Here is a 14297-nt window from a genome sequence, read left to right as displayed (position 1 = left end):
TTTTATTATTATTATTTAACTTAGCATATTATGGTTACTTTAATGAGAACAAAGGAAAATGGGTTGGTGCCAGCTTCAACCAAGATGCCAGAAATTCCTTTGCTCAAGAGGTTTCCGGCCCAGTGATTGAACTCTCCATGCTAAAACTAAAGACAAGTTAGAAAATCTTGTAGCGAGATAGTGGGCTATCTCACAAAAAATAAATTTAAAAACAAACAAACAAAACAATAAACCCCTCTAAGCTTCTTTTTAGTTAGGGAAAAGAAAGATTGAACTACAATAAGATTTTCAGTCCAAAAATCTTCCTTGTCTTGTCTTTTATGAGATATCCTAAAAGTATTTGTAAGAAATCTGCTTTTAGTAGAGTTCAGGAGCATGTCTGAAGGCACCATATAAAGAATGGGTCCTGTTGTGGTAAAGTGTTTGTAGACATGAAAGACATTTTTTCTTAAATATTCTAACCTGGTCAGATGAAAAAGCTTGCTGCTGTTTTCAATTGTGTGAAGCTCCAAGTCTTAAACAGGCTGAAGGAAGGCTTTAATGAATGAAATTACTGTTCCTTTTGAAATTTGTAGTAAGAGCTATGGTTGATGGAAAGTCAGTTGGATCAGTCATGTAACTGGCATGGTAATTTGCATGCTGTAAATAACAATTAGAAAGCAACACTTGCTGTATCTATGGGTGGGATGACATGCTTTACCATTTCCCTGAACGTCTGTTTATTTGAAAGATGCATGGAAGTGTTTGAGGCCAGGCTGGATGGGGCTTCAAGCAATCTGGTCTGGTGGAAGGTGTCCCTGCCCACAGCAGAGGGGTTGGAACCAGATGATCTTTAAAGGGCTTTCTGAACAAAACCATTCTATGATTCTCTTTTAACTCTCATTCATATAATTGCATTAAACAGATAACTGTCTCCCATTTCATTGATATTTTGGGAGTTTATAGGATTTTAGGAACCTGTTAGGATAGAACTATAGCCTTCAAAATCAAGATGCTTCTGGGTTGATAATGAGCAGGTTAAAGAAATTCTAAGAATATTAATTTACACAAATTTAGTTGCATGTTATGTTACTGGAAAGTACTTATTTAATGTCCAAGGATATGGATAGAAGGACTCAATCAGCATTTAGATGTAGACATCATTGGTGGAGATGATCTTGGGGGTCAAATCTTTCAGTTCCTAGAGTAGTTAAGTCTCATGCAATGCTTTTCTTGTCTATTTTTCCCAAATAAGTTTGAAGTCTGTTGTCCAGTTCTGGTCGAGTGAGGCAGAGAAGAAACTATAATATAATTATCCATATATTAAACTTCTGTAGCTTCCTAGAGAAGAGACCAAAATTGATTTCTCCACTAACAGAAGGGTTTAATGACAAGACAAATAATTATCTATTCTGGTTATGTCTTCTAGCAGCTAATCATGTGTGTGCTTTGGGATTAGCTGCAGTATCTGCTAGTTTTTGCCCAGACACTGAAAGAGGTGAAAACAATTTATGGGAAGAGCTCTGCATAGAGTTCAATATACTGTTAGAACCTTGGCATCAAAGGAGACCTGGCTGTGCAGGAAGCTGGGATTAGTGTGGAAAGTAGAGGTGCAGTCATGTATGACAGAGATTCGTAGGAAATGAGCTTTCAGTTCTGTTGTTCACCCAACAACATTGTTAAAAGGCAGATTGAAAGCTTTCTCTTTCTCCAGTCTGGAAAGGGCATTTGGGGAATTGAAGAAGTGGGGGCTTAGTGGTAGATTATTTATAGGCTGAACAGTGAGGGAAAGTATTGCAGCAGATTGAGGAGAAATTAGGTGGAAAAACGAGAGTTTGCAAAATTTGGTGAATAAGTTTTGCTTCTAACTCATTATCTTTTCCTGAGCACTTCACTAATGTATGGGGTCAGAACTTGGCTTGGGCTTGAAGTCGTGTCATTCTTAAACTGAAGTTTTCAGACCTTGTATTTTTCTTTTGTTCCTGGCAAAATATGAATGAGGTCTGAGCTTAGTATGACTCCAAAGCAGTGTTGCAATATGAGTTTTGAATAATAATAATAATAATAATAATAATAATTCCTAAAATGTGTTGATAAGGGATGCAAAAGCTGCTGTAATATTTTCAGAAGCCAAGCAAGCTTTTCCTTTGTTGGATGCTTTTAGTCATGATATTGTTCTCGGAAGAAACTGTTTACATTATACTTTTGTTTACTATCATTAAAAACCATTACCAGCTTGGTGTTCACAATTCTGAAGCATAAAATATCTCGCTATTTACTAAGTGTGGAAGGGGAGGACCCCAAAAAAACCCCTAGTTTTCCTTAGAGTGAGTGAGTGTTTTGTCCTTGAAAAATCTTTGAACACTTGAAAGTTTTCCACTCCTGTAGAAGGAGAGGTCATTACTCTTGCACAATGGCTTAGGTGAAATTAGGCTTAGGTGCTGTGAAGACTAAAACAATATGTTGGTACAGCCAGAATTAGCTATCATCTTCAATTTTCAGAAGTGTTTGGCCTCAGCATCTCTGTCTAGTCAGAGAAAATAATTTAAAAATTGATCTGAACCATCCATAATCCAGGACTGAGACTGTTTTCATTAGAAAAAATAGCTTCCCTTGCAATAAAACATACGGTGGTTTTAAGAGCACCCAACGAAAAGTTAAGACTTTTAATTCTATTCCTTAATTTATGGGGTTCTCTGCTTGCTTTTTATTATTAGAAATTGTGAAATTATGAAACACAGTCCTTGCATACATGTCCCAACCCTGAGTTATGTTTTTAGCCTGATCTCAGGAAAGACAGGCATTTTTCTGATCCCATTTAACTTGAAGAGTCATGCTTGGTGGGATTGTAATCCCGGGCAGTTGACACTGCTGGAGACTGGTGGGGAACTGGTGAGTAATGTGCCTCCAGTTATCTTGCATCTCTTACTGCACCACACTTCTGGGGTTGGGAGAAGGAGATCTGGAGAAATCTAACTGATGAGCTGCAGTAGGGTAGAGGACATGTAGGCTTCAGTTCACTTTGGCAATAAAATCTGCCTTTTCTCCTCTAATATTTCAGGAGGCAAACTTCAACAGCAGTAGAAAGGACAGTTGGTGACAAGGCATTCATGCTATGAGAAGCTTGTTAATATTTGAGGTTTCTGCTGAGGAGCTGTGTTACTAGATTAATTTACTTTTCCACTGTCATAGTATCAGCTATGAAGGACTTTCTGGGGGAAAAAATAAGTCTTATATTTATTGCCATGAGTGTATAGGTAGTATAGAAAGCCCAGTGGGTGGGGTCCAGTGTTGTGACGATGAGGGTGCAGCCTTCAAAGTAAGATATGACATCAAACTGTAGGACTTTGAGCCCAAACAAAATGCCGGCTCATGAAAGAGAGAGTTTTGCATCTAGACTGGGATGAACTCAGATCCTTTTAAATCTGAGTAAAGATATACAGGTCAGACAGACTACGTCTCCTTTTTGAGATGACAGCTGGAGGGTGTGGATACCTCAGTTCCAGTGGACACTGGAGCATGTCTTTGTACATAATATTGAAGCCTAATTGTTTGATTCTTATTGATAGGTCATCAAAAAGAATGAGCTCTTACTAAAACACAATGCAGCTTAATATGAATTAAAAAACCTATTCTTCTCCTGTCTCAATTGAGATACTAGTACAGGGAATCCACAATTGTAAGCATCTCTCTTAATGTTAATATATATGTCTGCTCATACTGGATACTGTCCTCATAGGAGCACTGTGAGGCTTCATTAAAGATTTTAAACTGCTTTATGATCCTCAGATGGAAGGAGCTTAGAAATTAACTGTTTGTAATCAGATAAGTTAGTAGCACATAACGAGGCTATAACCCATTAACACTGGCTATTAACAGCCTGTTGGCATCAGAATAATTAATGGTTAGGTTTTTGAAATGCAACTGCCCTCTGAAAAGGAATGTGCATGTTTTGGATATGTTTTGTATTTTTATGCTTTACTCCATTGTTTTCTGAACTACTGTGCTGCATGACAAACAAACAAACCTCCCAAATCAAACAAAACCCCAAAACCTTTTTGTTAGCCATCTTAATCAATATGCCAACAAGAATAGGTAAAGAATTGATGCCTTTCAAATGGTAGTTTAGTGGAAAATTTTCAATTAAAGCTACAGTTATTTAAGAATTACCCATACAGGCCTCTCTAAATATTTTTGGTTCACTGATAATTTGCTTGCTTTCTGATTTAAAAAGCTTTGTTGATAGAACACTGTCAAGGTGAAATTTTATAGCAATTATTTCAACTTGGATACATAGCAACTCAAGTGGGTGCTTGCTTCTGAAAGTCATCACAGTATTATGAGCTCCTTGAAGTAAAGGCTTCCAGGATTTCAGAATGGAGAGTTGGCAAACCCTAGTGAAGTTAAGAGGATTTATAGGTCTCAGTAAAACAATTTGGCTTTTGAAAGAGAATAAAATTGTCTGTAGCTTAATGCATACTGTCATACTCAGTGTGAGCATGCATAGAACATATAGCTGCAGTACTTTATGTATTTTTTCAGGAGTGGGTAGCTGTTTCATAGATAGGCATTTACATTTGCTTTTATGAAAGTGTGTGAATCGGATGCCTAGCAGTTGGTTTGGATTTTGTCATTAGGAATTTAGAGCGATTGTGGTGTTCTTCTTGGGATTTGCCACAAATAAGATGTTCCCTGACTTTTCACCACATTTCCTAAATTGCTATGTTTGAATTAGACCAGCCACAAAAAAAAACCACTCCAATCTGCTACATCCAGCAGGGCAATTCTCTGCTCTGGTTTAGGCAGAGCAACCTGAGCAGTTATATCCAGCTGCTTCTATTTCATTAAGTACCCCAAAATGCAACTCGCATTAGCTATTGCCAGAGTTTCTTGAGCCTGCAGAGACAGATAGTTACAGTGCAGGTTGTAGTCCTGTTGAAGAAATCCTGTCAGTGGCAGAATCCCTGTTTGAGTTTCTGTACCTTATCATGAGGATGGGAGCAAAACGCATCAGAACCAGAGCCACACTAGCCTTTCATGGCCTCCTGCAGGGGCCAGTGGCTTATGTTCTATGATTATACATACTAATGATTTTTATTTTCATTCATAAGACATGCAGCTTCTGCCCCCTTCAAATTAATTCCTTTGGAGTGCCCTCCCATGGATCTCCAAGTTGGCTTCATTCCATGGTATTGTCATGAATGAGTGATTTAGATGCTTAAAGAATTCCTGTCAAAGTTATTGGCAAAAGCACCATGTCTGTGACAGAGTTCAAGATGTGTTTGGATAACCCTCTCAGGCACACAGTGTGATTCTTAGGGTGGCTTGTGCAGGGCCAGGAGTTGGATTTTTTTTCCTCCAGCTCAGAATATTGCTTACTACCTGGATGAAGCACAGCAAGGAAAATCAGATCATAATCAATTTGAAAAAATTTTTGCAGGGACAGGGAACACACCAAAAAAAAAAAAAAAAAAAAAAAAAAAAAAAAAAAAAATCCTTAAAAGTGCGGAGGGTAAGGGAGACCCATTAAATCACGAGGTTCAGAGTGGACCCGCTTGCCAGATTTAGCCTCACACTTGATCAGTGGTTTTATGTTTAAAGGATTTAGCAGCACTTAATCTTTGGCTAATTTTACACAGAATGATTAAGTAGAAGTTAGTGTAAGCACAGCAGCAATGTTAACTGTAGGTTTGAGATGGCTTGCAGTAGCATATTTAAAGCAATTTGCACACACCCAGACACAAAGTCTGTACGAAGGTCTACATGTTGAAAGTTCTCCTGGCATTCAGGTGTGTTTTGGCTTTTTTACTTTCTTCATCATTACATTGCATAACTGTACAGAATTAAAAACTTGTATATTTTAAGGGTTCGATCCTGAGGGTGCTCCCAAGAGCTTCCCGAGCGAGCTGTGAGTTCCCTCCCCAGGCACGGTTCCATTACATTGTCAGCTCCAGTATTTCCTACCTGTGTTGGGCTGACTCAGGAGCAAGTCTCACAGCAGGATCATACCCGCGTCACCATATCCTTTTGCTGAACTGTATTCTTTACTGTTTCTGCACATTCAGGGTAACATCTGGAAACATCCCGCTGATTCTTTTTTTTTTTTTTTTAAATGTTACAAGATGCTGGGATTCTCTGTTTCAGCCGCTGTTAGAGTGGTTTTCTATGGAAATTGTTGGGAAGAGACTGTGGAGTGTCTGCCTAATGGCTGAGTTGCAGCCTGAGACTTAAAGCAGGCAAGGCAGCCGGAGAGACCGAATTTGCTCTGCTGTCCTGCGGGTGTTCCCGTGTCTGGACCTTGATCTCGCGTTTATGCGTGCGTGTGTTGTGGGCAGTCTGGTTACAGCCTGGATTAACTTTGGTCTGAGCATGAACCTCTTGTCCTTGAGTCAGGAGAGCGGTGTGTCTAAAATGGGGGTTCCTCCAAGCGAGCGCTGGGGTCGGTGTTCGCGGTGCACCGCAGAACAGCGCGTGTGGCTGGAGGGACTTAACATTCACCATTCGCCGCCTGTCGCCTCCGCAGCCCTAGTGTGGAATTAGCATAATTGGCTGCTGTCTTTTCAGCCGGTTTTAAAGAGAGAAGCTCCATCTGCACCGCCCTCCGTACTCTCGGGGCTCCCCACTATACCCTCCCTGTGCGTCGCCTCTGCCCGGCGGGGCGCGGGGCTCGGCGCGGGAGGCCGGCCCGGTGCGGCAGGGCGCTGTCCCTTTAAGGCGGGGGGGGGGGGGGCCGGGCCCGGGCGGTGAGTGACAGCGCGCGCGGGGTCACGTGAGCCGCCCGTATTTGAAGGTCACAAAAAAGCTGCTTCCTTTAGAGAGAGCAAGAGGGAGCGAGAGGGAGGGAGCGAGAGGAGAGAGCGAGGGAGCGCAGCCAAAATGGCCGACGGAGCGTCTGCTGGGTTCTGAACGTTTGAAATTAAAAAAAAAAAGAGAGAGCAAAAAAAAAAAAAAACCTAACAAAAAAGAAAAAAAAACCTAAACAAAAAAAGCAAAAACACAAAACCATTTTTGGATCTTCTTTTTTTTTTTTTCTTCTTCTTTTTTTCATTTCCATTTCTACCTTGTATGCCTCAACTCGCTGGATTTAAGCACTGCTGCACTTTATGAGGTTAGTGGTACGTTTATGTTTTATTGTTTTTACCTATCAGTTGATTTCTTTAAGAGCCTGAGCTGACCGTGTCCATCCGTGGTTTGGCAGAGGTGTCTTTTCTAGCACAAAGACTTGCTTCAGATCTTGTCTGCTTGTACGTGTACGGCACTTTTAGTAGATTTTTGGGGTTTTTTAGAAGAAGCTCTCCGTACAAGTGTGTCGTGGATTCGGAAGATATTTGTAATTTAAAACACCTAGGCAAATTACAGAAGATCGTTCCTATTTTTCGAGCTGGTGAAGTACAAGATAGTGCTGAAAATCTTGTTTTATTTAAATAGAGGCTTTTAAAAGAGAGATTTCTTCCTCACAGCACCCGGAGCTCTTAAATCTGCTGCAAAAATTTGCATGTATAAAACCGGGCTCGCATTCTTTCTGCTGCTGGGTCGGAGCGGGGCCGGCCGGGGCCGTGCCTTCCGCGGGAGCAGGGACGGAGCCTCCCCGCCGAGCCCCGGGGAGCGGTGCGGGGGCCGGGGCTCCGGCCGGGCCCGGCGCTGCCGCGGGGCTCCCGCGCGGGCTCGGCCGGGGCTGGCGGCCCATCCGGCGTGCGCCAGGTATTCAGGAATGTGCGGGATGCTTGCCACTGCCGGGGTTTTGTGTTCTACGGGAAGCAAGCGTTCATCTCCGCCTTAGTAAATGTAGGTAAAGGGCTGCGCTTTCTCGCATTTTTTTTCCCCCCCAGCCTTCTGTGTTGCTAAAAATTTAAATCCGAGTTATTTTTGCAACTCCCTCCAGAACCAAGCAGAAAATTAAAGGGAAATAGCTGGAGCTTGCTTTCTGAGAACAGGCCCCTCCTCCTGCATTGTAAGAGTGTGATGTAATGCTCCTTTCTGTGGGGTTAAATGAAAAAAATTCTGTGGTGGTATACATTATACTTCACCCCTTCCTCACATGCATTGCATTGTGATTTTTTTTTTGTAGCTGAACGTGTAAGCAACAGATAATTCTGCAAATAATCGTGTGAATATACTCCTCATTGCAGTGTATTAGTGTAATGATTGTGGTTAGCAGATCAACTTTGTAAACCTACAAGATGGCTCATATTTTATATTTTTGTGGCCTTACATGCATACAGTTAAACACAAATAGAGGAGACAGATTTCAAAAAGCTTATTGAAAATGTATCTGGCTGTTGTCGTTATAGTGTTGTACATATTGGGACTTTTTTTTCCTGCACTGGCTAGCAAATATTCAGAATAATTCTGCAGTGTGTTGTTTGTCATGGAAATTAAGAGATGGTGTCTTTGGAGTTTTCTTTTTTTAATTTTAAATTAGAGGAAGCCGGTAAAAGAGAACTCTGTTCAAATTTTGTGTAGTGTATTTTGCTGGTAATTTTGGTCATTAAACATTTAATAGTAATTCATAACCCAGTTAATACATGAAGTAATACATGACCTTTGCTTAGGGTTAATGAACTTACTAGATTCCACCCTCATGTTACTGGCAGGTATCTGAGGAAATGCTATAAAAACGTTCTATGTCTTTGACATGATGTACCCTGATGGCTTTTGTTATTCAAAACTTTCTTGGGCTCAGTGGAGATGTAGCCAGAATATGCTGAATTTACTTGTTGATTGACAAACAATAATTAGACATTAGAACTGTTTTCAAATGCAGCCTAAAGTAGGAGTATTCTCAGATTTAATGCTTACTGGACAGAAACATCAGTTACTGCAGTTTGTGATAATTGCTGTAGAACGGGATGGCTGAACTGAGCAAGTAAAGAAAACCCAAGTTGTGTCCTGAGCTGGCAGTATTGTAGGATGTAGTCTTCCCAGAATCTGCACTTCAGAACAGTACTTGCCTTTTCTGTATTTTTTTTTTTTTTTACCTTCATGCCTTACTGCCTATGTTACACACTTGCAGCATGTGTAGATGTTTGCACATGTAGTTTGATGGTTAAGGTGATGGAATACAGGGTGGTTCCCAATAACTGCTACTGCTCCTAGCTACAGAAGCTGTTGTGGGTCAGACAAAAGGCAGCTATTGAGAATAATAGAAATCATTCCAATAAGGAGTCTGTCAAACATTTGAGCAGCTTTGTGAGACTGTAATTGTGAATAGGAAAGACCAATTAAAATAATTCCTCTTATAAATATGCTTTTGACCCCTCAGATCTCACTGCAGGCTGTGTTGAGTACTGTGCAGTCTGTGCAGCCATAGGATTTTAAGTGTGAATCTGGGCAGTTCTCAATGCTGTTTGTATTCGGTGCATTCCTGCAGTACAGCAGGAACAAAACACTTAAATTTGAGAGACCTGACTTGAGTTGCAATTTCTAGATCAGTTTGAAGCTTACAGAGGCATGGGGGCAGGGGAAATTTTTTTGCTTCCTTCAGTTTGCAGTGATGGTGATGAGTTCAGAAGCTTTATTAAATTTTTCTGTTTGCATTTGCATGTCAATTGTTGTTGGTATCTACAGGAATCACTCCCTTTCCAAAGCAGACTGTTTTAGAGGGTTGAAAGCTAGAGTGAAGTCTGTAGTCAGCAGAACCCCTGGAGATTTTTGCACTACATCTAAGAGATTCTTGAGAAATAATTGACAAGAAAAGCCTTATTACCATTGAGCTTCAATATACAGGAGTCTGCAATTCTAATGGGAAAAAATTCAGGGAAAACAAGTGACTGAAAGATCAGTATGCTTAGTTGCAGTTGCTTTTCTTTTAGCCTCTTTCTCTCCTGCTGAGAAGGAAGAAAAAGAAACTTTGTGAGATTATGCAGTCTTTGCCAGCTGATTTCAGCTGAACTTAACCTTTTTAAGATTTTTTTTTTGTTTCTTACTTATTAGTAGGTGGCTTAGTAGAGGAGAAAGTGCCAAATCTATGAGGAAAAAAAATCCATAGAAAGAGAGTATTTCTGGAAGAGAATTTTTATCCACAAGTTTCCTAGTACCCCTTTAGAAACTTGTCTTGTATCTTGAAACAAAGTTCTTTAATTCTGGTTATTGTGGATCTACATTCCTTTGGACTAGGGTGGAAGGTGAGAAGTTTAATTTATAGTTTATTTTGAACATTTCTTGGAATCTGCACCCTTGGTACTCTCTTCAGCTGGTAGTAGCTCATAACTGAAAAGATTCAGTGGTTTGTTGCTTTAATTGATTAGGAAGCCATCTACAGCCTTCCTAAGAGTTGTTTCACCTTGTTAAGTATTGGTTTCCTGTTTAAAAAATTTAAGATTTGGGGCAAGAAAATAAGATCCGTAGGATGTTTAGCTCCAAGGACCTGTATTTCATGTCCTGTCAAGGGAATCAGGTGTATCAGGGTTCTAGCTTTGTTACCTTAGATTTCAAGTAGTTAAACTTTAACTATTGGGCTAAATTATTGCTCCAGAATTAATGGTGTAAAATTCAGGTTAGATTAATACAAAGATATATTTCTTCTGAAATCTTTAGTTGCTAATGTAATGCTAGCATTAGCAATCTTACATGGTATGATTGCATGTGCTGTATTTCAAATATTTGACAAACAAGTTGCTTAAAGTTGGGCGATAACAGTTCATGCCATTTCAGCATTAAAGGCAAATGTGGTGCTATCATGGAGATAAATACTACATATTGAGAATATTTATATTTTGTTATTGTGATGCTGCCATAATTGTTCTTCAGAACACAGGAGGAACGATGCCCTTCTGTATTTGTTGTGAATTCCAACTCCAGAGCTGTACATTTAGCACTTGTCACTGCTTCAGTTCTCCTTTACATGTAGGCTTCCTACTAAAGAACACAACGGGGGGTTTTATGTTTTGTGTTTGTTTGGTTGGGGTTTTATTTTGGTGGTTTTGGGGTTTTTTTCTTGCTGAGACAAAACATATGTTCTGGGAGCAGCATGAATATATACAAACCCTGATTATTTTTTTCTTTGGTTTTGGTGTTGTTTTTTTTTTTTCTGTGCCATCAACACGCTTCTGAAGGGAATTCCTAAAGTTAATGGATATTGGCATTTTGAAGGCTGTTTTCCTGTCTGTATACAGTATGCTGGCATTATAGTTTAGGGATGAAATGCCCTGCTGTTACTACAATTGTCTATTTTTTAATAATTTCTAAGAAGTTGTGTCTTAAGAACTGGCTGATGTGATATTTGGGTTATAGCATGACTAAATTGAAGGACCTCTCATTCAAGATGTTGTACTTTAAGGACTACTTTTAATTAGCCTGTTTAGTCACGTGAGAAAACATAAGATATACAACCCATGGAGTTTTTTCAGGTACCTAAGAGAAGATAGATTAATACAACACGAGATGTACTTTAAAGGCAGAACAAACCAAAACGGGTTAAACACCATGGAAAAATGTGTGCTAATACAGCTGGAGATAAACTAGTGAGGGCAGTTTTGTTAAAAAACACAGTTAGTAAGAATGAAAGTTGACTACTGCTCCTTACAGTGGTACCGTTTGTGTCTGAACTCAGTTAAATGGATGTTTGTACATGTTAGGCAGAGAAAATCATCTAAGAATACCTTGACACTGATAGGTGGAAAAATGCTTAAAAGTATAAAGCGTGTTTATATTAATAAAAACGTGTGTTAAATTGAGACTTTTAAAAGTGAAATGTGACCTTGGAATTTACTACAGCAAAACTGAAATAAGGTATCAAGATACAATTGTGTTTGATTTCATGCCAGCAGGGGAATTCTTCTCTTAGCATGGGATGTGTGAGGCCACATTTTAGCAGTGGGGGAGATGAAATTTTGAGGTAGCTCCAATAAGAGCAGCAAGAAATAGGAGGCAGTCTAGCGAAAAAACCCTTCAGCTTTTTAATGTTTATTTTTATAGATACATTCTCTGCAAACAAAGAAGTGTCTAATTTTTGTCAGAAGAGCATCATTTTGACATAGAGCTCCATTGTAGTTGGGTGTGCTTCGGATAGCATAGTTACTTCAGCAACTAAAAAGCAGAAAGACATGAATTTTTTAAAATCAAGGTGACCATTCTTTTTTAGTTCCTTAAAATTACATGAAACCCCACTGTGCATGTTAAAATAAGGGAAGCATGCTTATCTTTCCCAGTGTGCTTAGCAGATGTAGATATAAGGCTTCCTGAAGTACAAGTCTGAGTATAGCAGCTGAACCATTTTGAACTAAAGCAGAATATTGCCTTAATTTCTGAATCAGAGAAGTATTTCTTTAAAAAATAAAAAAAACAGGAAAAATTACTTCTGATATTCTCAGTGGGGTTTTTTTCCCCCTTTTTAAGCACAGCATTTGCTGAATAACATAGTCATAAATCTGCTGTCCACTTGTAATCTCAGTGGCTGCTGGGCACAGCCTCCGTGTACATAGGAAATGGCAAAATTTAAGCTGCAGTGAAAGTGCTGGAATTGGGGTTTTTAAAATGGCTTTTGTAGATTCTGAGTTTTTTGAGCTAGTTGACCTATATGAAAATAGGAAAGGTTAAGTGTATAATCTGTTAATGCCACTTAACCATTAATTAGAGTCGAGCTTAATTGTCCCATTTTACATGTGCTCTGTGGCAAATATACACAAATGTGTTGTCATTCTGGTTCATTGTATGTTTGTGAACTTGGTTGTGCCTGAGCTATCCAGTTTTCCAGGATGCAGAGTCCTGTGTCACTTAAACCGTCCTTAAATTAAGTCTTCAGTATTTTCTTCCACTTTTTTTCCCCTGGTTTGAATTTTAGTGTTGGTAGTAGAAGACATTGCAACTTAATATTAGGGTGCTAATGTAGCAGCATTCACGCTCTTGTTGCAGCTTCTGTATTAGTATTTATATTTTTAATTGTATATAATTTTGCTTAAGCAATCATGCCAGATTCAGGGTCTGATTTAAAGCACATGGTTCTAATTCTGTGTTGATACTCTAGATATACTTGACTACAAAACAGCTTTATTTAGCAAGAGGTTGGCTACTACGGAGAACTTCGTCAACTAAAGTGAAGCTGAAATATTCTGATACATCACTTTGCCTGCTAAATATACAGCATGTTTGTGCTCAGCCTTTTGCTGAGCAGTTCACAGGGAGGATGATTTGATTACAACATACAAGTGAATTTTGGTGTTATAATGCATGGAAATCCTAATCTGGTAGCTCTTGCAGCATTTTTTCCAAGCTGTTCTCCTTCTTATTTGGAGTGTGTTTGAGGACAATAAAAGTGAAAATGGCTACCTTCTATATGCAGGGGAAGAGAGGACAGAAGGTACCAAAACTTAGCATGTTTTTTTCCTAGTGTATTCCAATGTACACTGAAAACCAGTTGTTCTGTGAAGCAGAAAATAGTAGATTGTTTCATTCCCATGTGAATTTTTAAAAATGAATTCTTCTATATCCTAGTTAAGACTATATAAATAAACCTTACCTATTTTGCTAGATTTTACTTGGGTACTAGTAGCATTATTGCCTCACTGTTTTAGTTAAGGGGTCTTCTATGATAAATATAAGAAAAGTACAAAATAATGCGCTTAAAACTGGATAAAATATGGCACATGGAAATGGAGGATGTCCTGTTGAGGTTATATATAATGTCATTTTATATCTAGCTCTCTTTTTCTTTGCAGATGTCATTACAAGTTCATGTGCACTGGTTGGAATCTAAATGTGGGCTAGGTTCAAATTGTCTCTAAAAATGCTTGGTTAACCTGAGGTAAAACCCCAAAAGCTTTTTTCAGCCTACGATAAATGAAGGTTCCAGCTGCTACAGAAGTCAGTTGCAGCAATATTAATGGGAATTTTAAATTAAATAGCCTTGTGTTACCGAGTCAAGATTTCTGTTCATTTGCAGGTAATGTTCACATTATCTGCTTGATACATATCAACCAAGCAATGCTGAGAAAGAGTACAGGGCATTAGGGTTATTTTTGTTTGATTTTTGTCTTTGCCTGTGTCCTGTAATCTATTCAGAGCAGATCTAGATCACCTGGGCAGGAACACTTGCTAACCAGTACACTGGCCTTGCTCTGTAGCATTCGTGACTGCCTTGTCCGATGGAGACACACTGATGGTGGTGTGGGAGACTAAACAAAATCTCATCTGGGTGGAGATTAAGTCTTCCTAGTAAGTTTGGTTACATGTACTTCTTCAATAAGGTGTTTATCCTAACTTAATTGGAAAATATGTTTTTAAAGTCTCTGAATTATAGTAGGAAGGCTTAGTAAGTGACTTGGGATGGGAGAATCCTAAGCCTTGCATGCAGATAATTTTTCAGCTGTTGGAACCAGTTT

At 39.2% G+C, this 14297-nt stretch overlaps 1 protein-coding gene across 11 annotated transcripts in view; it reads left to right on the top strand.

Moving 5' to 3' along the window:
- The window catches only part of TNRC6B (trinucleotide repeat containing adaptor 6B), a 118169-nt gene that overhangs the window by 44185 nt on the left and 59687 nt on the right, over positions 1-14297 (top strand). The window contains exon 1 of one of the 11 annotated variants that reach the window (XM_053977147.1): positions 6794-7087. The exons of 9 other annotated variants lie outside the window; for them this stretch is intronic. In XM_053977147.1, the coding sequence (XP_053833122.1) occupies positions 7083-7087 (5 nt within the window). In that variant the 5' untranslated portion in view covers positions 6794-7082. Of the gene's footprint in view, positions 1-6793; positions 7095-14297 lie in introns of those variants that run through there. One more of the 11 variants, XM_053977149.1, reaches the window with a different exon arrangement.

This window comes from Vidua macroura, chromosome 5 (genome assembly GCF_024509145.1).
Source record: "Vidua macroura isolate BioBank_ID:100142 chromosome 5, ASM2450914v1, whole genome shotgun sequence".
Lineage (NCBI taxonomy): Eukaryota > Metazoa > Chordata > Aves > Passeriformes > Viduidae > Vidua > Vidua macroura.
The sequence above is the reverse complement of the archived record's forward strand: the minus strand, read 5'-3'. Positions and strand labels throughout refer to the sequence as shown.